We start from the raw sequence: 17550 nt of genomic DNA, 5'->3' as shown, positions 1-17550 counted from the left end.
AGTCAAAGTAATTAGTTTTAAAATAAGACTGAAACAAGACTAGAATTATTTACAATGCTGCACAGAATAAAAACAAGTGAAGTATTGAGCAGAGTTTGAAAACTGAAAAAGGCCAATTCAGGGTTAAATACCAGTGTAATTATCACAACGTTTAATAGTAAACTGGTGCCATGACAATGGGCCACCCTCAGAAGAGGTGGGGAGTTGCTTTGTTCTTAGGGGATTTCCCAAGGATACAGAAAAAATATGGCTGTATAAATTATCCAAAAGAGTAAAAATGCCAAGTGTAGCCTGAGGAGGATTGACTGGGTTCCAGGAATGCAGAATGCTGAGGGCTGATGAGTCATTTAAAAGGAGGGGTAGGGGTTAGGCTACTCAAGGTCCTGAGATTTTGTAGAATTCTTGAGGGGCGTCATGTGGGATTTGCGAATTGTTCTCCCCCCAAGATGTGAAATTTCCAGAATTTTTGAGGGGGAGAATTTTATTCATTTTCTTCAGATTAAATGGAAATTGAGAGGTTATAGAAACGTATTCAGATACTCCTTTGCACATGTTTGCCATTTGAGAGGCAGAAAAAAGTAAAAATTGAAGTCAGAACACATATTCTGAAGTAAACAAAAGTATATTATTTGGACAGAAATGCTATCAGACAGTCAGAATTGGTAGGAACCATCATATTTGGATATCAAACATGGTATAACATTGAAACAATGAACATTTAAATGAAATATTATCATATAATACAGTGTATATTGTTGCCAAATTTTATCACATCACATTTCACATTTGTGAAAATAACTGGGTTTCCCTGAGTTTGAGGACATCTTGTGTGTCAAAAATTTGTGTGTCACACCCGAACCATCTTGGCTTCCAGGAGGACCTTCAGCAACCACATATACGATGTATCGTGGAAGGCCTTTGTACACTGGACCAATTTTTGAGTAAAACTTTGTTTTATAAAGCATTTCATTCCATTCAAAAGAGAAAATATTTCTTAGGAGGGTTTTTTTTTTTGTTTCAAACTCCCCAAAATTTCCTAATTTTTCCACTGGTCAAACTGAAAAATTCCTCAGACTTTTCAATGATATACATTTTGATTAAAAAAAACAAGGCAGAGCTGACTGCATAGAAAATTATATGTAATGATTGAACTGAAATCAGTGGGATCCGTAGTTCCCATTGAATTGAAACAGCTCATTTTAAGTTTTTATTCCATGTTTCATTGAATATGAGGAAGTAAATTCTGGCTCATGAAAACTCATGCTGGAATAAATATTAGTATTCAAGGTATCCCTGGATATCTGTTTTGCTCAGGGGCAGGATGTCCCACAGGGACAGGATGTGTGTCAAAATGACCCCAGGCGTAACGATGGAGGGAGGCAAAATCGCCCCACCTCCTTCCTTCCCTGTGCCGACCCAGCTCAAACCCAACTGGGGAGGCGCCTGAAGACACAGCCAGCCTGCTGCCAGGAGTTGGCCTGCTTCCACTGCGGCTATGTGAGCCTTCCCTCCCCAGGCCCTCGGAGGTGGGGCAAAGGGGCAGCTCAGATGGGCACCATGGTGGCAGGCCAGCTCCTAGGCCACCCACTGCAGTGCCTTGCCCCCCGGCCTCCCTGCAGATCGGCTTCTGGCAGGGCCTGGGGAAGCAGGATGCTACCTGCACGGAGGTGGGAGTGTGACTCGGACGGGTGCCATGGCAGCAGACCAGTCCAGGAGCTGCCCTGCTGCTGCGGTGTCCATCCGAGCCACCCCTGGCACCAAGCCCCGCCACTGAGCACGGGGGGGGGGGGGGCGCCGGCGCCCGGAGCAGGTGTTGTTCCTGGGCGCCATTTCCCCCCAATACACCTCTGGTTTTGCTACAGTGAACTTGTTGGTAACCCTTGGGAATCCCATATAGTAGACTCATGTCAGCAAAAGTATATCATACAGGAAGGCCAGTCTCGAGAATTCTGTCTTTGTTTCCTATAGCGTATGAATGGGTATGTAATTTCAGGCTGTCACCTTGAGGACTGTTCTGAGTGGTTGTGCTATATATGGAAAAGCTATTTTTTTCTTTATTCATATATTTTAGTTCTAATGGAACTTCTCGAAGCAATGCATACTCTTAGAGAAAAACATGAGATTAAATCCCACTGTCAATGTGCCAGCAAACAGAATTTACAAGTCGGCAAGTTCCCTTCTATGAATGGGGTGTCTCAGGTAAGGCCAGTTTTATTCAAATATACTTTTGTCAATATTTGCATTATTTTATGGGATATAGTCTGGTGCACTTTTGAGTATGCTTACACCCTGTTTCGTGGCAAGTAAGTGTATTTAATGGTGCCTAATTGAACCATAGGGTGCCATAGGTGCTATTAAAATAATTGTTTCAGTGTGTGCAGACTAATTAATTTGAACTGTTGTGCCCTGCAGGTTTTACAGAATGTCCTTAATCACAGTAATAAAATTTCTCTGTGCATCCCTGAGTCACAGCAGCAAAAAGCATCACAAAAGTCTGAGACTAATGGTAATACAAGCCCAGGGAGTGATGTAAGCACGGATAGCAAGTTAACTCCACCTGAATCTCAGTCACCTCTTCATTGGTTGGCAGATCTAGCGGAGCAAAAGGCCAGAGAAGAAAAGAAAGGTAGATTTATGTTTGTAAAAAAAACCCCAGAAATGTTACTTTTGTGTGTAATGGGAAATGTCCATGGCTATCCATGGATCCTGGGAAACCTTCCTTCTACCACTAAACCTAAGGAATTGCCAAGTGCCATTGTTAATGACCTGGTTTATGGTTAACATCAAATAATATTTTATCACTAAGCACATTTCATGTTAAAAAGGCATATATTTTTTTGTTTCAAGCCATTCCAATAATCAACTCTGCATTATGTTTTAAACAATGGCAAAAAGATATAAGTTGTTTCATTTGGCAAGGTAAGAAACCAAGAATTAAATATAAAAATATTCGGGGTTCAAAGGAAAGGGAGCGGGGTTGTTGTCAAATTTGAGATTTTATTTTGAAGCTGCCTTATTATGTAGTTATGGGAATGTGTGATGTTAAAGAATAATAGAATCTTAGATCGGGAAGGTTTTGATAGATTTGGATGGCATGGATTTTTGTGGTATGATACATAAACATTTTTCTAATCACTATGTGAGAAGGATATCTTTGGAAAACCTGTTCAAACAGAGAAATAGTAACAGGATTTGAAACCTGAAATAAAACAGCAGAAATGTATTTGAATATTGGAAAAAAACTATATGCATAAATCTAGAGTTAGTTTTCAGTCAAAGATGAGATAGCTAGAAGTCATTATAGGACAGTGGTGGCGAACCTTTGGCACTCCAGATGTTATGGACTGCAATTCCCATCAGCCCCTGCCAGGATGGCCAATTGACCATGCTGGAAGGGGCTGATGGGAATTGTAGTCCATAACATCTGGAGTGCCAAAGGTTCGCCATCACGGTTATAGGATGTGCAGTAGGTTGTATTTTGTTATGTATTAACCTTTTTTCTTTTTCTTTTTTCTTTTTGTTGTTGCTGGTATGTGTGTGTGTTTGCTTTTTATGTGAATTTTTAAAAGTTTTTTTTTTAATTAAAAAGAAAAAGATAAAAAGAAAGCTAGCACAGGCTCGCACAGGTCTTTCCTTGAATATAGTGCTGCTGGTCTTTTCTCTCTTTCCCTGTGATAGATTGGCATTACAACAGGATAGGTGAAAACGAGAGTATGAGTCTGTGTAGCTAAAGCTGCCCAAAAAGTCATGCTGGCTGGCTGTTAGCATGAAAAGGACATGCTATTGCATAAAGCCGTATGAGGGGTAGTCCACAAATGTTGAAAGAGGAAGGCAAGCGGTAGTGAGTGGTACATGTGAGACAAAGGTCTATTGGTAAAAGAACCCAATTTTATTCCTTCACACCTTGTCTTTCTCCCCTGTGGGAACCCAAAGTGACTTGAATTGTTTTCCTCTCTTCCATTTTATCATCATAACTTGCCTGTGAATTAGGTTAAGCTGAGTGTGTGTAACTGGCCCATGGTCATCCAGCAAGCTTCCATGGCAGAATGGGGACTCAAAACTGGGTCTCCCAGATCTTGATCTAACCACTACACACCATGCTGGCTGTTCCCAGCTAGATACGTCTGCTGGCACATACTGGTGGGAAGATCAGGAAATAGTGGCACCCTATCAAAAGGAAGACTTTAACCCCTGCTTCAGAGGGGGTTGGGGAGCAGTGAGGAATCCCTGCAGGGAAGAATGGGTTTCCCTCAATCAAAACCACTTCCTCCCTAGCTGCTTTGTACAAGGGCTATTTGAACCTCTGTTATCATATGTGCAAATCCATGATGGAAAAATCTAACCACATCAGAGACTCAGATTGTATTAGGCGAATCTTTTTTTTCTTCTTTGTCTAGTCCAGGGGTAGGGAACCTGCGGCTCTCCAGATGTTCAGGAACTACAATTCCCATCAGCCCCTACCAGCATGGCCAATTGGCCAAACTGATAGAATTATGAATTCCTAATTTATCTTCTGGAAATCCCTACCCCTGGTCTAGTCTAAACTCAGAGCACTCTGTGTTGTGGTCTGTAAGCAGGAAATACAGTCTGTAACTGCAAAACATTAAGAAAATGAAAGAATGCCTAGAGATAGTGAGGGCTATAGTACATAGGAAGAATGGTCAAAGTTGATGGACTTCTGCATTTATTTGGGCCACCATTTAGCAAAGGACTAAGTGCATTTATGCCTAATGAAATGACTCTATGCATGTTTATTAGCCCTCTAGGTCAACTGGTTGGCCACTGTGTGAGAGAGGATGCTGGACTAGACTGGACTGTCTGATCCAGCAGGGGTCTTATACTCTTAGGAATGATTTTAAGACAAATTCTGGACAAGTTCTTTATTCTCCAAGACAACTGTAAATGTCTTTAATGTTTTGAAGTTAAACTGGATTTTTTTGCAAGCTTTTTGAAGAGCAATTTATTTACTTACATTTACATGCATTTACAGTTTTGAACATTTGATATGTATTAATTTTTCTGGCAAACTGTGAAAATAAGGAAGACACAAGTGGGGAACATGCAGAATGTTTCATTATCTCTCCAACTTGTCTCCCTTGGCACATTCTTTCTCCCTCTCTCTCCCACCCGCTTGCAAGAGTGAAAAGTACTTGGTGACTCTTGAGACTTCCTGGTAAACCTCACAATTCTCTGTATTTTCCACACCCTTTCCAAAATTAATATAAATGGAAAGCATCTCCTTTGCTTATGTGTGTTGGTACCCTCTTCTGGTAGCATCAGATTGTCAAATGTTTTTTCTTGCATAATGATAAAACAGTGGTGGGGAACCTATGGCACTCCAGATGTTCATGGACTACAATTCCCATCAGCCCCTGCTAGCATGGCCAATTAGCCATGCTGGCAGGGGCTGATGGGAATTGTAGTCCATGAACATCTGGAGTGCCATAGGTTCCCCACCACGGTGATAGAAGAACCATTTGCAGAAGTCACATATTATGGGTGTTCCACCTCACTTAGCTACAGCATCTTTTATTTCTGATAGGTACACTCAGCTGCATGTCTAAATGGTTGAGGGTGCCTTTTACATGGTTACATAGTGCTGACACCTTTTTTAAAGGATCTAACTCATAATCTTGGGTTTGTTCAAGTGAATAAAACAATAGTGCTAAAACGTATCTTGCCCCACTACCCTGTTTCCCCGAAAATAAGACCTAGCATGATTTTTGGGGATTTTTGGAGGATGCTGGAAATATAACCCCTACTCCAAAAATAAGTCCTAGTTACAAATTCCCGGGCGCAGCTGATCTGGTCACATGGGGGTGCAAAATCATGGGGAAAAAATAAGACATCCCCTGAAAATAAGCCCTAATGCATCTTTTGGAGCAAAAATTAATATAAGACCCTATCTTATTTTAGGGGAAACATGGTATCAAATCCAGGCTGTCAGTATTGTTCACCTTCTTGTGTCTGGTTTAATGCAAGATTAAACATTTTATTTTAGAAAATAAAGACTGTCCTCTTGGGAAACATGCCAAGGAAGAACAGGACCAAGACAGTTCAGAATCTCTCAACTGCAAGATGTCGACTCCTTTGTCTCAGAATAATGAGCAGGGGTCAACATTACGAGACTTGCTAACCACAACAGCTGGCAAACTACGTCTTGGCTCTACAGATGCTGGCATTGCTTTTGCTCCAGTTTATTCTTCAGGAACTGCAGTAAGTATGTTACCGGCTTCTGTTCTCAGGATACAAGTGTATACAAAGGAACTGATAACCCCATAGCATTGAAAAAAGTGGGTAAAGTGCCACACTGAGATGAACAGACCTCCTCCACTCACACTGAGATTAGATACTTCCTGGTTTGGAACAAATTTCAATTTGTCATGATGTCCAAATCAGATACTATAACAAATATTAATTCTTTCTTTGTGTCCAGGATTCTGGTATAATAGTTCTGGTTTAGAATCTTTGCAAGCATGAAACAAGATTACATTTTGTCAGTGCTCCTGGTTCAGTCGTCACAAGAGTTTGTTGCAAACTCTGAAGTCCGTAAACTGAAACAGGATGGGGTACAGGTCTCATAAGTGTAAGAACTTTTTAGCTATCATTTGTGTGGCCATCTGAATGCAGCCAATTTGTCAGCATTCAGTTTGTCATTGGCTGGGATCCAGATAACTCTTTAGGACATGTCCATTAAAGACTGTAGACTTCTCCTCGCCATGCCATATTTCAAACTGTTTGGAAGCCCCCTGCCTTTTGGATGAAGTTGTAGCATAGAGAGCTGGGTTTTGAGGCATGAGTGTAGATTCCCCTCGATATGCTCAAGTTAATTCTTCAGATTTATGACTAATTATGTAAAGCAGAGAAACACATGGATTCCCTTGAAAGAATCAGCTGGTTTCGTTATAATCTAAACTTGTTAACAAACTTTGAAGAAGTAGTAACTTGCATTTCAATATCACACATTACTTGAGCAACTCAGTTCATTTATTGTAAGCCCACTGCCTCGTACTTCAAGTATAATAATAAGTGGGATTACACCACTTTCAGGGCTCAGTGAATCATAGTTTAGCAACTGTAATATCGTATTCGTTTTTATTTATAGTCCCTTTCTCACCAGGACTCTTGGGGGATTATGTTTATGATAGAGCTATTCAGTCAATCAATAACCTGATTATTTATTTATTACAAAATGTGATAATGTTTGCATCTTAACAGCAAAGATTCTTAGTGAAGCGTCATAATGTATTGGGGCTGGGATTGAAGAACTGGAAGAAAAAACATAGTATCCCTAACAGAGGTTACTTCCTCAGCTGTTCTATTATGTCACAGCTCTGCTTCTCTCCAGGAATGCTGTCCTGAACAATTCTGTTTGACACATGAAATGATAGAAGTGTGATCTTCCTTTTAGCCTCAGACAGACCATTCCATGAGGTAGAGAGCCATTAAAGTGAGTGCCTGTGAATGGGCAGTTGCCAGTTTTATACCTGCTTGCTGCATAGTATCTTCCTAAAGCTTTGTGCTGACAAGTCAAGCTGTCACAGTGGAGAATAGCAAGAGAGACAGTCCTGTATGAATATGAGTCCAGTGCCATGAACAGCTTTGTAAGTGGTAGTTAAATCCATGAATTGAGCCTGGTAAATGGTTAGTAACCAGTGAAGTTTCTGCAGAATGGGAGCGATCTGCAGAGTACATTTACTATCCAATAGTAGCCAAGCTGCAATGTTCTGTACCTACTATAGTTTCCAAGCTGTTTTTTATGGGCAGACTCATGTACAGTGCATTACAGTAGTCTAGCCTCAAGGTAAGTAGAACATGGATCCATATGGCCCGGTCATTGTTATAGTTATTGTGAATGGATTCTTTATCATTGTTAGCATAATAACTTTTTTGTGCAAATTTGGTAATGATGTTTCCAAAAGAAAAACTGAACTTTACTGAAGTCCTTATTTTATTTTCCCAATAGAATAGCAAAGGTGGAAGGACTATGCCAAACATTCTTGATGACATAATTGCTTCAGTTGTAGAAAACAAGATTCCACCAAACAGAACACCAAAGATAAATGTGAAATCTGAAGGGAAGGATGAACCAAAGGATGACAGAAGGTTCACCACAGATGACTGCAGTGTATTGTACAGTGACATTCCACATTCATGGATCTGCGACAAATATGTTTTGTGGCTTCGAGACCATAAAAACTGTAACAACTGGAAACTATTTAGAGACTGTTGGAAACAAGGGAAGGTATGTATTAAAGTGCACGTAAACTGCTTAAATAGGGCTAGCAAAAGATGGCATGGTTGTGCCTTCATTTTCATACAGGCTATTTAACAGCTATGAAGGGAAAGGGTTTTCCCACTCTCTTCTCCCCACCCCATCCAATCAGGAAAATATTACACTGGTCTATATCGACAGTAGTGGCCAACACAGTGGGGAATGCATTCTCATACCAATCTTGATCAGCAAAGAAGTTAAAATCAAAATGTGATAAACGTTGAGAGCCATCTTAGAGTTTGATGCAAAATCTTAAGTATGAACCAGTTTGAATTATCACTTTTAGAAGATGATTCATATGTTGGTACCTCTTTTAAAGGCAGACATGAAAATATTAATGTAATGTGCTTTTGCATTCCCATTTAGAAAACTGAATGAATAGGCTGCTTAATACTTGTTGTCATCCTATGTTGCCACTCTGTGCTAAATCAGCTAGTTTTCTATATGGAATCGTGTTGTTCCTGTCGTGTAGTCAGTAATATCTGTTGTCACTCAAAAGTGCTCTGGCAGTTACAGAAAGCACTTGCCACCATACAAGGTTGGTCCTTGTTTCCTGTAATTTTATGCTCAAGATAGAGATGTACCACCCATACATGGTTTCTATCTTGTGATATTCAGGAGAAGCTTCTTGAGAGAACTCCAAAACAATAGTTAGATATGTGTGTGCGTGTTTGTGTGTGTGTGGCATAATTTAATGGCATAATTAAAACCACAGCAAAATAATAGCAACAGTGGCAGCACCAGTTTAATAAATACAATCTCCACTACAGTTATAATCATTTGCTAATGACAGAGCACAAAAAGTTAGCCAACGCTTCCAATACACTTGCAGATCCACAATCCAGCATAGTTACCACAATTGATATATCAGTATTATCACTGGGGGTTTTTAACCACGGGATATGTTCTGCCTCCTCTGATGGACTTTTAATGTTTTAAGAAATATATAGAGGAAAAACACGCTACAAGTTTTTAAATTGAGTTTAAACTCCTAATAGTCCAGTTTGCAAATCAGCTGCAATTAAATGAGTTAATAAAGTAATGAGAAAGTTTGTGAACTGGGACAAGTTGCAGAAGTTAATTTAGATTATGAATTATTAGTGCAAATTTTCACAGATACAAATGAAGATGTAGATGATTGGAATGCTGTTTAGCATTTGTTGATGTAAAATGCTGGAAAATACTTTATAGACAATATGTCAAAAGTAATTTCATGGCTGATTTCTTCTATGTCCCAGTTTGTTTTTAAAATATTATTTCTTATTGTCACTTTTCTCTTTTGCTTTGCAGCCTGTATTAGTGTCTGGTGTGCACAAGAAACTGAATGCCAGTTTGTGGAAAACAGACTTAATTAGTTCTGATTTTAGTGATCTCAAAGTTGATATTTTGAATTGCAAAGACAGCATTACTTCAAGTGGCAACGTCAAGGAATTCTGGGATGGTTTTGAAGAAGTTTCAAGTATGTTGTGTATTGCATGTTTTCTTCAGTTTCAAATAAACAAACTACATGTACCATAATATCGTCAGGATGCATAGACCCTTCATATTTCATGCATTTGCCAGATTTGACCAATAAAAGATTGTTTTGGGCAGCATGTTGGTAATTGCCATTTTTACTAGGTTTTCTGATGTTTATTGGAAAATTGGAAAATAATTTGCAGCATTATTAAGCCAAAATTCACGTTGATTTCAGTTAGAGAATTAAATGTGTCCTTAACCCTCTGTCACAGTGGGACTTTTGGATTGGATTATATCACAATTAATACAGTGATGTAAAATAAGTTCCAATTTTTTAAATTTAATAAGGATTTTTTCCATGAATCTGATCCATTTACTTTAAATTAACCCTTTCCGCTACTCTACCTCATAGCACTATCACTGTGAAATACTGTCTGTGGGGTTTAGAGCCTCCAGGAGTACCAGTTACAATAATATGAGGGTCTGCAGTGGGAGGGAGGGATCATTGAAAATCAGTATCAGAAAGCGGCTCTTAGATACAAGATAGTATCGACAGATAAGCACGTGTTCAAATTTGAGTCTTCTATCTTGTCAGTTTAAATAGAGAAGTGAACTATAATGTGATATGCATTGAGAGAGGAGCAGTTTTAAAATACAAGATCTTAATGTCATAAATTGGTATCAGCTGTTTTTTCCCTGTGGCAGTAGGACTGTCCTTAATCATTACCATGGCAGCATCAGTTGTTTACCAGAATAGTTTCTATATTTTGTTGTTAATAAGAGTAGAAAACAAGCTTCTGTTATTCTTATATCCAGTGGTAATAATGGCTTATTCTTTGTCTTGTGTGTTTCCAGAGCGGCAAAAAATCAAAAATGGAGAGTCAGTTGTATTGAAGTTGAAAGACATTCCTTCTGGTGAAGACTTCAAAACCATGATGCCTGCAAGGTATTCATTTTTATTGAGAGCCTGGCCTTAGTTACTGTTTTCTGTTCTTCCTCAAATATTATTCACGTTATTTTTACTTTTATTTCCTCAGATATGAAGATTTATTAGAAAGTTTGCCCCTGCCAGAGTATTGTAATCCAGAAGGAAAATATAATTTGGCTTCATACTTGCCAAGCTTTTTTGTACGCCCAGATCTAGGACCCAGATTATGCAGTGCATATGGTGAGTAAATCTCCATTAATAATTGTGTCCGACCAGGAGACTAGACCCTTCTTAGATGAAACACACAAACCCTTAGCCAAAGATCAGCATTAATGAATGATAAAAGATGGGAAGGTTCAGAAGGGGGTAGGGATGAGGAAATATGGGTTCCCATACAAAGCAAAAGGGTAGGGTAGTGTGCGAGATGTGGCCCTGATAATCTAAAGTTCTTTCATGGCAAGGAGTACCAAACAGTGACTACACTAGACTCAGATGAGAGGGGGAAAGCGCACATATCCTGATAATTTTTGAACCGGATTTCTCTTTACAAATTGCTTGTCTTTGTAAACTTGATTGATTTCATTGGCTATTTGAATCTTAATTTAAAAAAAAAAATCCAGCTCCCATAAATTTCACACACACACAAAATTACAGGTCTGTTCATGAAAATGGATGACGTTCTTAAATGCCATTAAACATCTTTTACATTATCTTGGAAAAAGGTGTCACTGCTGCGAAGGACCATGATATAGGAACCACAAATCTTCATATTGAAGTGTCTGATGTTGTGAACATCCTTGTCAGTGTTGGCATAGCAAAAGGGAATGGAGTTCCCTCAAAATCAGGTAAAGAACCCCCTGTGTGAATTGCCACCACAGTGAAACTGTAATCATTTCTTTTGCATTTGTAAATGAAATAGGATAATGTCCTCTTGATACTTCCAACCAAGTATTCATCAGCGTGAAAACTTGTTTGCTTTTTCATTGTGTGTCTGGGTGCAGTCTGGTTGCCAGTCTTGTTTGATTATTATGTTTTTAGAGCCAGGAAGAAGTGATGACAACTAGTAGGGCAGCAATCATAAGGGATAGATTTCTGGACTCATGGATTTCCTCATGAACATGTCCTAGTCCCAGCATTAACCATCAGATAATTTAATGATCAATTCAGATTCCTTAAAAGTTCTTTTGACTTTTTGGTGTTATAAACATCATAAGGTATTTGGTGCCATTCATCATTAGCTTTTGTTAGATTTGTGCATTTAGTTTAAATAACATCTCTGTGTTCTCAGTGCTCATCCTTAAGATATTTAGTTAGTGCATATCGGTCTGTTTGTTGCTGCTCCTCATATTTTTTTCCTCTGCCCTGTCTTTTTGTGACACGCACAAGAGAGATTGCTCAGTGTAGAGCAAGTCTACTCCAGCTCTGGAATATGACGACATTTATACATTTTCAGGAGTATTGAAAAAGTTTGAAGAAGAAGATTTGGATGATCTTCTAAGAAAAAGGCTGAAGGATTCAAGTGAATTGCCTGGTGCTTTGTGGCACATTTATGCTGGCAAGGATGCAGACAAGATAAGGGAATTTCTACAAAAGGTTAGATTATAATGGATGCATATTAATTAGAACTCAACAATTCTGCCTTCAAAACTGATAATTTTTATATCTGAGCTTACCTGGCTGGGGGAGGGAAGAGAATTAAAAACAATTTAGGTAAATCTCCTTAATTTGATCAGTACTGGAGCTGCAGATGCTTATTCCGAAAAGAAATTGCATTTATCATACGACTACTGCACATGGATCTGTTTTGTTGCTTTATACACATAGCTGGAAACCTCATTGGGGTAGTGGGGCTTGCACAGTTGTTCTGTTGATCTTTGTGTCCTAGCACATACCTGACACTATCCTAAAGCTGCAGATTACCTGCTGTGGTGATCATGATTTCATGAATGGAAGTGATGAATGATCATTCTAAACTCTTATCTGTCATCAGAAATCTTCTTAGTGAGGAAACTCCTGATAGACATTGCAAGTTGATCCACCCAGTATGTTGCTCCACCCAGCTTTTTTACCCCCTTCTTATTGCAGGCCCAGTCCCACATTATTTTTGTCCTTTCTGGACCTATGATCCACAGAATAACCTTTTTGGTGGTCAAAAGGAGAGCTCCCTTGTCATTTTTTCCTTAAGAGAAAAGCTGGCTGGATCCAACCCAGTGTCTCCCAGTTTAAAGTAGTTCTTAGCATAATTATAGTTTGAAAACAGAGGGTTCCTTTTTCCTCTTAAATAGTAACTCAGTCTTAAGGGATTCCTTGCAGAAATATTTTTAAAAGTGTGTGGTAATAAAACAACCATTCACTTTATGTCCAAAACTATAGTTCCGCAGGAAGAATTTTTTTTCCTGAATCAAAGTTGGTGTGTAGCTTGGTTTGGTTACCTTGACATCCACTGATAGTTAATGATTAGTCAGACCTTGCACAACTCATATTGTTGTGAGGTACAACTTAGACATTTTGGATGTCCTTGCATCATACAGGATATAAAAGCTAATCGATCTCCATTCCTACTTGTATCTGACAAAGGGAGCTTTGGCGTACCCTGGAAGTCTTGCTGGTCTTTAAGTTGCTACTGGGCTTGAATCTCTTCTGCTGAATTCTAACAAGAATTTAAATTATATTTATGTACATCATATAGATTTCGGGAGCAGACTGTCTTTTATAATATAATATCACAACTGTATTACAGATAACAGAAGAGCAAGGTTTAGATGTTTTACCAGAGCATGATCCAATTCGTGATCAGAGCTGGTATATGAACAAAAAACTCCGTCAAAGACTTTTTGAAGAATATGGAATAAAAAATTGTACTCTCATCCAGTTCCTTGGTGATGCTGTTGTTTTACCAGCTGGAACACTACATCAGGTAAAGCTGTGTTTTCCAAAAGATGTATGCCTCAACAAGACTTTATCTTTTTATTAGTGGCTATTACAAGATATAACCAACAACACTTTTATAATGTCTTAATATTGTCTGTCTTCCCTTTTTGCACCTTGAGGTGTAACTTTTTTAGAACTAGGAAGATTTGCTTTTTGTCATCAGCAATGTTTCCAGCTTCCCTGCCTTCTTGTATAACTTGTGTGTTGAATGGTTTGTGTCGGAAAATCTGGTGATGACCAATTTTGTGAACCACTTTGATCTTTTGTGAACCACATTTGAATTAGGATCTGTAGAAATTCTTGGAAGAGTGAAAGACATTTAGGATCCCTTAGGCTGGAACCTCTAATGATTGGTTCAAGTGCATATGAACTTTCCTGTATCCCCTGCCTATAGCAGCCTCTTCTAGCCCTTGGAAAGTTGATTCTTGGGGTTGCAGTATCCTTATAGAAGAGAACAGCCACTTGGGTTTGGGGCTGCTTTTAGGAGGGGGAAAGTGGAAGAGAGAGAAAAGTTAGCATTGTTGCCCCCTCCCTCCTTCTCAGTATAGCTCCCATCCCTTGTTGCTGTTAATCCACATTCGCCGCTGCCCCCACCCCCCACCCCAGGAATCTGCTTTGCCTGCAGGTCTTCTGATTCCCAGGAACAAAATGGCTGGGTTTCATGGGCTGCAGTGATACACTGAAATCTGAGGAACTCTCTGACCCATCCTGCCCCCTTAAAAACACTTTAAAACTGTGAGGTCTTCATAACTGGATTGCTGGACACAGTCCAGAGACTTAAGGTCCCAATGAAACTGGCCGTTGTATGTGTTTGTTTTTCTCCTTTCCTGTTCAAAGAATTTTTCAGCATAAGTTTTGTTTTTCTTTTGAACAGGTACAGAATTTTCACAGCTGCATCCAAGTAACTGAGGACTTTGTGTCTCCAGAACATCTTGTGCAGTCATTTCATTTAACGCAGGAATTGAGGCTGTCGAAGGAAGAAATCAATTATGATGATAAGCTGCAGGTAACAAATGAGTCCTTGTCCTAATTCAGTGTTCTTTGCTCGTTTTCATGTGGACTGATTGCTAATGTATATGTGACAATAAGAATTCCTTTGAGCTGTGATAGCTTCACAGTGGCTGTGTAAACACATCCGTTCACGGAAAGAGAGAGGCTTATCTTGGAGTTGTGTGTGCTCTTTCAGGCTCCTCTTTCCCTAATACAAACTATAGTATTAGGTTCTTTCCAAGTGGGATCTTCGGTTGAACTGGTTGTCTATATTCTATATCCATTGACATATACATAGGGTTGGATCTTACTGTTTTGTTCTATTAGCACCTTCCAGTTCCTCCTGTGTGAGACACATGTGTGCCTGCACAGAGGACCACTCTGTGAAAAGCAGTTACAAGTAAGTGCAACCCTGTTCTTCGAGTGGTGCAAGATGCTCCTGGGTTGACACAGAAGCATCTTGTATCAACTGAAAGCACCTTGCACAGAAAGAATATGGATAAAGTAGTAGGATCTAACGCAGTGATAGCGAACCTTTTCAAGACCAAGTGCCCAAATTGCAACCCAAAACCCACTTATTTATCGCAAAGTGCCTACACAGCAATTTAACCTGAATACTGAGGTTTTAGTTTAGAAAAAACGGTTGGCTCCAAGGCGTTCATTTCTCGGGAGTAAGCTTGATGGTTGTCGGTGGCTTTGCTTTGAAGCAACCATGCAACTCTTCCAACGGGTGAATCATGACCCTAGGAGGGTTTGCTCATAAGCAAGCCCCATTGCCAGCAACTGAGCTTACTCCCAAGTAAAGGATCACGCTTTAATTCTTTGCATGAAAATCAGTGGGTTTAACAGCGCTTAACAGGGTTACCTACACTGCTTCCCCCAAACTAGGTCTTAGGTTTAATGCTAATAATTGAGCCCAGTGGCCCAGGCCAGCTTAGATGTGTGGGGGTGGGGTGAGGGGACTCTGTTTGCATGTGCCCACAGTGGGCTCTGAGTGCCACCTCTGGCACCCGTGCCATAAGTTCGCCATCACTGATCTAATGCCTAGTGATTAACAGAGTATTGTGCTTGTGTATTATTTTCTCCCCATTAAGGGTGAAGGTGCGTGTGAGCCTAGGACTTATGTGCCTTTTCTTTTGGGAACAAAAGTCTGTGCATGAACTAGGCCGATGTTTTTCTCCTCACTCTTTCTCTCCCCTCCCTCCCCCAACCCTTTTTATATTATCAGAAGCTGTGCTGATCACTGAAATCACTAAACTTACTTTTACAGGTTAAAAATATCTTGTATCATGCAGTTAAAGAAATGGTGAGAGCTTTGAAGATAAGTGAACATGAAACAGAAGATATGGAAAAAAACTAAGTGTGTGCCCTGTCCTTTTTGTTTCAGAAGGTTATTTTTTTATAATAGTCTACTTGCTAATATAAGCTGCACGCACCATCAGTGCCAAGAAAATATGTTCATTGTATTTACTTGCTACTGACACTGCAACAGAATAGCTGATAGCAGAATGTGATTTCAGCTTGGGGAAATTTTTAGAAATGGAAAACCCTAAGCAGCATTCTGCTGTTATGTATTATAGTGTAAATGAAATTTGCAAAAATGTCAAAGATTTAAGATGTATTTATTTTTGGAAAAAAAATTCTATGCTCTATTGTTGATTGAATGTAAATGTGATTTGTACAGTTTGGTTAAAATAACTTCGATATTTTTCACTACATTGAGACAGTTACTGTGAGTAGGACACAAACACCAGCTATTGCCTGCATTTGGGATATTGCTGAATCCGCACAGCAGTCATGTCATGATCTGAAATTTTACTGCCAAATAATTGTAAACTTTGTATAATATAAAGTATATAAAATAGATATTACAGACACTTCAGTATTTTATTGAAGCTATTCAGTGTACAATGAAACATTTTCAAAAAGGTGTAATTTATTTAAAATTTGTCTCATTTTGGTAAAATTTATGTGAACTTTTAAAGCTAAATATTAAACTTAATATGCTGTGTAAATATATACATATATACATTCAATGATGTATTTTTTTAAAACATTGGCTTGCTTTGATTTGTTAAAAGTGCAAGTGTTACACATGCTTTGTACATTGAAAGTTGAAAGGGGTTTTACATTTTCCATTAAAAGAACTTTATCAAATGTTGTCTCATTGTGTGTGTTTTTCACGTTTGTGGCACATGTGTTAAAGATGAGCTTGTCTGAGTCATTCATTCATTCTCAGTGGTTGCAGATGTGTCTCTGTAATGTCAGCTGTTGTAATGGACTGTTGGTGTGTTTGTGGATCATTCTGCCCTCTCCAGGTTTCATATGAAACTGCTCACTTGCTAGAGCACAGTTCAACTGGCTGAGCCAAAGAAAGTTTATCGAATGGGAATAAAAATAATTAAAAACAGCTTGTTATGTACTGTCTTTAATTACAGTTCTTAGTAATATGAGCAATTACGTAGAACAAAAATTCTTGACTTCTGTGATAATCAGTAACAAAGATTAAATTCATAACATGACAAAGGCAGTCCTGATAACACAAGGACTTAGGAATCAATAATTATGTGAAATTTCACTCTAATGAAGAAAAAGAAGAGTTTGGATTTATATCCCACCTTTCTCTCCTGTAAGGTGGCTTACAAGCTCCTTTCCCTTCCTCTCCCCGCAACAGACACCTTGTGAGGTAGGTGGGGCTGAGAGAGTTCCGAAGAACTGTGACTAGCCCAAGGTCACCCAGCAGGAATGAAGGAGTTCAGAAACACATATGGTTCACCAGATTAGCCTCTGCCACTCAGGTAGAGTGGGGAATCAAACCTGGTTTTTCAGATTAGAATCCACCTGCTCTTAACCACTGGCTCTCTTTAATTCTTTGCTTCAGTATATTTTCTAGCGGGCGATGTAGCCCTAACTATGCAGCAGTAGATGAGTTGGATCCCACAGAGGATTTTCATTGACCAGCGAGGTG

At 39.2% G+C, this 17550-nt stretch overlaps 1 protein-coding gene across 1 annotated transcript in view; it reads left to right on the top strand.

Moving 5' to 3' along the window:
* Nucleotides 1-16739, top strand: part of JMJD1C (jumonji domain containing 1C) — a 169816-nt gene extending 153077 nt beyond the window's left edge. The window contains exons 15-26 of the mRNA XM_048505035.1: nucleotides 2072-2199; nucleotides 2413-2626; nucleotides 6002-6216; nucleotides 7967-8245; nucleotides 9566-9734; nucleotides 10589-10679; nucleotides 10771-10901; nucleotides 11384-11506; nucleotides 12115-12254; nucleotides 13402-13578; nucleotides 14467-14598; nucleotides 15853-16739. Of these exons, the coding sequence (XP_048360992.1) occupies nucleotides 2072-2199; nucleotides 2413-2626; nucleotides 6002-6216; nucleotides 7967-8245; nucleotides 9566-9734; nucleotides 10589-10679; nucleotides 10771-10901; nucleotides 11384-11506; nucleotides 12115-12254; nucleotides 13402-13578; nucleotides 14467-14598; nucleotides 15853-15942 (1889 nt within the window). The 3' untranslated portion in view covers nucleotides 15943-16739. The remainder of the gene's footprint in view (nucleotides 1-2071; nucleotides 2200-2412; nucleotides 2627-6001; nucleotides 6217-7966; nucleotides 8246-9565; nucleotides 9735-10588; nucleotides 10680-10770; nucleotides 10902-11383; nucleotides 11507-12114; nucleotides 12255-13401; nucleotides 13579-14466; nucleotides 14599-15852) is intronic.
* The last annotated feature ends 811 nt before the right edge of the window (nucleotides 16740-17550 follow it).

Source organism: Sphaerodactylus townsendi, linkage group LG08, assembly GCF_021028975.2.
Source record: "Sphaerodactylus townsendi isolate TG3544 linkage group LG08, MPM_Stown_v2.3, whole genome shotgun sequence".
In the NCBI taxonomy this organism is placed as follows: domain Eukaryota; kingdom Metazoa; phylum Chordata; class Lepidosauria; order Squamata; family Sphaerodactylidae; genus Sphaerodactylus; species Sphaerodactylus townsendi.
Note: the sequence above shows the minus strand (reverse complement) of the source record. Positions and strands in the feature narration are given on the sequence as shown.